General features: G+C 42.0%; 1 protein-coding gene across 1 annotated transcript; it reads left to right on the top strand.

Annotated features, from left to right (window-relative positions):
• The first annotated feature begins 124 nt into the window (after nt 1-124).
• On the top strand, nt 125-4,604 carry LOC134324874 (CUB and zona pellucida-like domain-containing protein 1). The gene is made up of 6 exons (XM_063006754.1): nt 125-153; nt 455-663; nt 2,618-2,793; nt 3,334-3,725; nt 4,138-4,382; nt 4,527-4,604. The coding sequence occupies exons 1-6, from the start codon at nt 125-127 to the stop codon at nt 4,556-4,558; spliced, it is 1,083 nt and encodes a 360-aa protein (XP_062862824.1). The 3' UTR covers nt 4,559-4,604.
• Nucleotides 4,605-7,766: the final 3,162 nt, after the last annotated feature.

Below are 7,766 nucleotides of genomic sequence, written 5' to 3'. Positions count from 1 at the left end.
GCTGGGCGGCTGCATGAACAACGATTGGCCAGTTGTTCAGATGAGGGGCGGGACTTAGCCGGATGGGGACTCTCTCTCAGACTAGTGTGATTACACTCTCTGCTGGCTGGTTGGTGGCGCCTGCATGGAGATGGGAAGGAGTGCGGTGGAAGGGTGTGATCCTCTGTACGCAGTGCTTTGCCACGCTACACTCGTCAAGCTGGTTACACTTGATAAAGACAGTCGATTACTGTGCACGTGTCGGAGGAGGCGTGGAGCAGCTTCGTCAGCCCCAATCAGGAGCAGGGACCAGCATTAGTGAGAGGATGACTGACTTTAAAAAACCCAAAATTCTGTCATTTAATGTTTATTTTAGGTCTTTTAATCAGTTTTTATTCCTAATGTTAACAACAAAAGTTATTTAAGTGAATTCATTGCTGTAAGTAACTAATTGTGTGTGTGTGTGTGTGTGTAGTTTGGAACGTTGTTGTACTTGTGATTATGTGATGGTCTACGACGGTCCCACCATGTCCTCTCCTCTCATGCGGAAGGTGTGTTTTAATCAGACAGAACTGGACTTCCATTCGTCCTCATCCTACATGACCGTGTTGTTCAGAAGTGATTACTCTGGAGTTGGGCGTGGCTTTAAAGCCCACTTTAGCTCCTCCCTCAACGAGCACACAGGTACACCTTCACCCAAAACTACTAAAAACACTCTAATGAGTCCAATCAGATTGTTTAAGGAACTAAAGCACAGTGTGTCTAAACCAAATAAGAACATTTGAACTTTAGCAGTGTGATATTCTAGGGGTTAGGGATTAAGGTTTAGGGGTTAGGGATTAAGGTTTAGGGGTTAGGGTTTAGGGGTTAGGGATTTGGGTTAGTCAGAATCTGTCATTCAAAGAAACTTCAATACGTGACTTGAATTATTAATCTAGATTAAATATTTACTATTTAAAACCACTGATTTTCTTTATTAATGCACAACAGAGCTCAACAATTCTCTTTATTTGAAGTGAAGGTGCAGAAAGTAAAATTGATTGATTTCTGCTGCATCAGTTTAACAATTAAAATAAATATTAAACAAAAACAGTTTAAAATAAAACAAACAGTGATGAACCCTTGCTGTGACTGATCTGATGAGATGTTATCAGATCTGTAGATCTCAGTACTCAGAACCTCCTGAGGAACCGAAGCTCCAACCTCCAGGTTCCACTGATTAGTTCCTGCTCAGCTCTGATTGGTTGGCTGTAAAAGTGTAAAAGGTCTGATATAAAATCCTCATATTTACTGAAACACAAAAAAATAATTCTATAAAAAAGAAGAAAAATCTGATCTGATTAAATTGTCACAAAAGCTTCAGACACAGCAGCGCTGCTGGAGTATGGTATGATGGGGGGTTTGGAGGGGTATTAACAGTGAAATATACTCTGGTGTCTCCACACATTCTGTAGCCTCACGTAATCTTACTAGGGTTCCTTTTTCACGTCTATATTTTATTTATTTTTAATAAATCATTTCCAGAAATAATATTCCGACACAAATACAAACAAAGCTGAAATTAGTGCCGTCAACCTCAAAACTCGAAACTGAATCGATTCATTTGAAGCTCAGTGTTTCGACACGATGCTTTCATGACGTCACGCTGTTTTGAAGGTTTTCCCCCGTTTGGGAGAAGCGCCTCAGAAAGCGTGAGCTGCTGATCTGAAATCAGAATGTTTAGATCCAGGATGCTGTTAAATGAGAGTCAGAAAATCTTGTGTCTGATCCCAGAACTGTGATTGTTTTAACACTGCTGCACAAAGTATTCATGTGAACTGTGTGACTGGTGTGAATGGTGGGAGAAATCACCAACATTTCTTTAGTGTCATTTGTTTATTATTTTGGAAATTATAGCATTTGTGAAATAGAAGGATCTTGAAATGTGTTAATTAGTTCTACAATGTAATTACAATATAATAGCATCAAATAATGGTTTATTAAAAACCATCTGTTCTCTGTACACTGTATGATTTTCACGATTGTATTTAGTTCAGTAAAAGATGAAACTTAAAAAGTAAAAAGTATTTTACATTTAACAAGCGGTTTGAATGATCTAACCCTAACCCTAACCCTAACCCTCTCACTATCTGATGGTGATGTTTATACCGCTATCATGAGGACTCACCTCTCTCAGGTCTGAGATGGTGGTTGCTGTTCTGACCGCTAATGTCCACCAGACGTCACTGTGATGCGATAATTTGATGTTTCACGAGTTCAATTTTTTTCTGAATCATTTGTTTTATTTGTTTACTGACTAAAATATCTCAGGATTCCAGTTCCAGTTCCTGTTAAACCAAACTAGGTGGCAGGTGGACCAGCATCTACTGCCCCCTAGTGCTTAGAAAAGGTATAACAATGTGACGGGATTACAGCTACCTCGGGTTTATATTTACAAAAAAATACATTAAATATCTGTAATATTAGCCCTTCAGCTGATGGACATCTCTCATATATCCCAATTAAAGAAAAATGCTTGTTGTTTTATTAATCAAATATAATTTAATCAGGGATACATGCATTAGTCTCCTGAATACCCTGTGATTATCAGTCCCTAGAAGAACCTGGACCCTGATCACTCTGTTTTGTTGTTGTGCAGGTCGAGTTAATTGTTCCTCCGACTCGATGAACATCATTATCCGTAAATCCTACATTGACGCTCTGGGTTTCAGCTGGAGTGATCTTTATTTGGACGACCATCGGTGCAGAGCTTCCACAAACTACTACGACGTGACCTTCAACTTCCCTCTCAACACGTGTGGAAGCAGCAGAAAGGTACAAACACTGGACTCCTGTTACCTAGTAATGGAAACAGAAAACGGTATTCCCCAAACTGTTTGATAAAACTCGTCTCTACGATGCTACTGTAAACTGGAACCATAAGATTCACTTCAGTGGATCCATAAACCATCAAAAACAGAAAAACACCTCGATTCCCCCTCCACCACATTTCACAGTTTCTCCTAACCTGCAGATAAATAAGTGCAGTTTGATTTATTATGCTAAATAACGTCTTTGCTTCAGTCCGGTGGTGGTGTGCTTTATACCACTTGACATTGCACATTGTGGTTTTAGGCTCATGTGCTGTCATTTAGCCACAGAAACACAATGAATCTCCTGATGAAGAGCTTTAGAGCTAATGTTACTTGCAGAAGCAGTTTAGAACTCAGTAGTAGGTGCAGTTACAGTGAGATTCTGTGAGCTACCGGGAATCTCAGTCTGAACCAGTCTAACACCAGTCTGAACTGGTGCTGAACCATTGTTGTGCTGTCATGTAAACTGGAATTATAATTCAGCAATAAAATTATTTCACAGGTCCAGAACGGGCGTGTCATTTACACCAACAATGTCCGAGCCTCCCAGTCGACCTCCGGTGAGATCACGCGGAAGGGAACGCGCTTCCTGTTGATGGTGAGCTGCGTGATGGAGCGCGGCGCGACCACTGGGACGGTTTATCAGGCCAGGGAAACTGGGAACGCCTCCATCAGTGGAACAGGCCAGTTTAACACCAGTATGGATTTTTACCCCTCCAGCAGCTTCTCGTACCCCATCAGCCAGTTCCCGTATAAGGTGGACCTGGATCAGGACGTTTACGTTCAGGTGCAGCTGAGCCACCCAGAACCGAGTCTGCACCTCCTCCTCGACTCCTGTATAGCATCACCCAACCACGACTTCACCGTCCGTACCTACCAACTCATACGCAACGGGTACACACACACACACACTAGCACACACTAACAAACACACACTAGCACACACTAACAAACACACACTCACGCCCCTCCACACACACACACACACACACAAGCACACACTAACAAACACACACGCACACCCCCTTCACACACACTCACTCACACACACACACACACTTATGCCCCTCCACACACACTCACTCACACAGTGCTGCAGTGTGAAGGTTTACATTAGGTTGTGTTTATTGGGTTGTATTTATTAGTTGTATTTATTTGGTTGTATTTATTAGTTGTATTTATTTGGTTGTATTTATTAGTTGTGTTTATTGGGTTGTATTTATTAGTTGTATTTATTTGGTTGTATTTATTAGTTGTGTTTATTGGGTTGTATTTATTAGTTGTATTTCTGTATTGATTATCTCAGGTGTGCCGTCGACTCCTCTCTCTACATCATGACGAATGGTCAGCGGTATTTCGCTCGCTTCCGTTTCCGTTCCTTCATGTTTCTGAGAACACACAGCTTCGTCTTCCTCAGGTGTGACGTCATAATCTGTGCAGATAACGACTACAACTCACGCTGTCGCCAAGGCTGCCGTGCCCGCAGAAAACGCAGTCTGGACTCCGCCCACCACACCCAGGTGGTCACGCTGGGACCACTCACGCTTAAAGGTCAGAGGGGTCACAGCTGTGTTTCATTACTGTGTTTAACAGCCCCTCGTTCACTTTAACCTCAGTCGAGTGGGTTTGATGATGATCTGAGTTACTGGTGTGGATTAAAATGATTCTGATTCTGTTCTTGTGTTTGTGATGTAGGCGAGGAGCTAAAGAACCAGGATGAGCAGTAATCAGTCATCAGTAATCAGATGTAATCAGACATCTAATGAATCAGTGAATTATCAGATTATGTTATAAGTGGTGATTAAAGCAGATTTAAAGACAAAACGTTTCTGTTTATTTCATTTACCTGAAAAATAAAATCATTTCCTAATAACAACTGTTCCAAAATGTAAGAGGTGAAGCTGCAAAACTCAGCGGTCCAGATCTGGAGCTCAAAACTCAAACGCTGCATCACACACAGCTTTCACAAAATCTGAATAATGCTGCATCTCAGACTGTTCCCTTTAAATCATGTCCACATATTTATGGTCCTCTATTCTTTATCAATCCTCAATTCTGTCTGCAATTATAAAACACGTGTGTGGATCCACTGTCCATTACACCAGCCCACCACTGCTAGGATCCGGGTCTGAATCTCAGCAGTGCTATCGGCCAGCCGGGTGTCTACACAGACATGATCTGCTATATCTTCGGGGAGAAGGGGGTGGGCATTGATTCATGAAATGCATTTATTTAAATATAGTCAGAAAAGTCGAATTTGTGCAAGTGCACTAAAATAATCACAGTAAAAGTTTTATTTTATTTTCATTTTTACTTACAAAAAATAAAAAGTATAAAAGTAAAAACAGCCAAAAATAAGCAAATCCATCAAGATTTAAGTGAATTCAAAGAAACTTCAATACGTGACTTGAATTATTAATCTAGATTAAATATTTACTATTTAAAACCACTGATTTTCTTTATTAATGCACAACAGAGCTCAACAATTCTCTTTATTTGAAGTGAAGGTGCAGAAAGTAAAATTGATTGATTTCTGCTGCATCAGTTTAACAATTAAAATAAATATTAAACAAAAACAGTTTAAAATAAAACAAACAGTGATGAACCCTTGCTGTGACTGATCTGATGAGATGTTATCAGATCTGTAGATCTCAGTACTCAGAACCTCCTGAGGAACCGAAGCTCCAACCTCCAGGTTCCACTGATTAGTTCCTGCTCAGCTCTGATTGGTTGGCTGTAAAAGTGTAAAAGGTCTGATATAAAATCCTCATATTTACTGAAACACAAAAAAATAATTCTATAAAAAAGAAGAAAAATCTGATCTGATTAAATTGTCACAAAAGCTTCAGACACAGCAGCGCTGCTGGAGTTTTTAAATACCGTGTCCACTCACTGTCCACTCTATTAGACACTCCTACCTAGTCGGTCCACCTTGTAGATGTAAAGTCAGAGACGATCGCTCATCTATTGCTGCTGTTTGAGTCGCTCATCTTCTAGACCTTCATCAGTGGTCACAGGACGCTGCCCACGGGGCGCTGTCGGCTGGATATTTATGGTTGGTGGACTATTCTCGGTCCAGCAGTGACGGTGAGGTGTTTAAAAACTCCAGCAGCGCTGCTGAGTCTGATCCACTCATACCAGCACAACACACACTAACACACCACCACCATGTCAGTGTCACTGCAGTGCTGAGAATGATCCACCACCTAAATAATACCTGCTCTGTGGGGGGTCCTGACCATTAAAGAACAGGTTGAAAGGGGGTAACAAAGCATGTAGAGAAACAGATGCACTACAGTCAGTAATTGTAGAACTACAAAGTGCTTCTATATGGTAAGTGGAGCTGATAACATGGACAGTGAGTGTAGAAACAAGGAGGTGGTCATAATGTTATGGCTGATCGGTGTATATAAATTATAATAACAATAAACAACTTAATACAATATTTAAGAATGTGAAAACGTCCTAATAAATAAAAGTGTTGTAATAAAAAGTCAAAATAAACGAGTAATAAAGAATAAACCAGAATCTTTAAAGCTGCATGTTGATGAAACGGTGAAAAAATCGACATGATTTATAATGTAGAGAAATTTGTACAGCAACAGATACACAATAATAATAATAATAATAATAATAATAATAATAATAATAACAATAATAATAATAATCAAATTTATTACCATTTAACACCAAGTTCAGCAGAAAATGTACAATCATTAATACTGCAGAGAGAGAAATAAAACTGAAGGTCTCGATTGATTTCAGCACCACAGACTTTTACACCAGGACGTCCGGTGGTACCGACACAGAGAACCTACTAAAGATCCAGAAGCGTGTGTGTTTGTGTAGAATTCTGTGTAGAACTGTTAGTCAGAATAAAACAAATAACAGAAATTTATTATACAGAGTTTAGAACTCAGACACGAGCAGCTGAAACAGAAACATGATGAAATAAACAGAATGAATAAATTATTAAGGTTCATCACTGAGATCTTAATGATCCATGATGTGAGTTTTTATTTAAATGTTTCCAGCAGCTGAGGGTGCAGATATCACACATCAGCACCATGTAGAGTAAGCAGGTGTTGTACTGAAACAGAATTCAGCAGAAGTGTTTTGCTGAATTCTGCACCCCTGCCATCAGAATCTGAATCATTTAAAGTTCAACACCGAGACCTGCTGAGATGAAACGTTCTACACAAACATCTAAACTGTACCAGCTCGACTGCTAACCAACTATAAACCAGGTTTAGAGGAACAGACGTGTTCACCTTTATATCTGGTTCCTTCACATCAACCATCTACAGTCAGGTAACAGTGATGATCAGAACAGATCTAATCATATAAATACTTTATATCCAGAGAAGATCTGGTTCTGAGTGCTGGAACTGAGAGGCACGTGGGGTGTCAGGGTGTGTGTGTGGGGGGTGTCAGGGTGTACGGGGGGGGGGGGGGGGGGGGGGGGGGGGGGGTGTCAGGGTGTGTGTGGGGGGGGGTGTACGGGGGTGTCAGGGTGTGTGTGTGAGGAGGGTGTACGGGGGTGTCAGGGTGTGTGTGGGGGGGGGGTGTACGGGGGTGTCAGGGTGTGTGTGTGGGGGGTGTACGGGGGTGTCAGGGTGTGTGTGTGGGGGGTGTACGGGGGTGTCAGGGTGTGTGTGAGGAGGGTGTACGGGGGTGTCAGGGTGTGTGTGTGGGGGGTGTACGGGGGTGTGTGTGGGGGGGGGTGTACGGGGGTGTCAGGGGGTGTGTGTGAGGAGGGTGTACGGGGGTGTCAGGGTGTGTGTGTGGGGGGTGTACGGGGGTGTCAGGGTGTGTGTGTGGGGGGGGTGTACGGGGGTGTCAGGGGGTGTGTGTGAGGAGGGTGTGCGGGGGTGTCAGGGTGTGTGTGTGGGGGGGGGGGGGGGGGTGTACGGGGGTGTCAGGGTGTGTGTGTGG

This window comes from Trichomycterus rosablanca, chromosome 13 (assembly GCF_030014385.1).
Source record: "Trichomycterus rosablanca isolate fTriRos1 chromosome 13, fTriRos1.hap1, whole genome shotgun sequence".
Lineage (NCBI taxonomy): Eukaryota > Metazoa > Chordata > Actinopteri > Siluriformes > Trichomycteridae > Trichomycterus > Trichomycterus rosablanca.
This window is presented reverse-complemented; position numbering and strand designations above follow the sequence as displayed.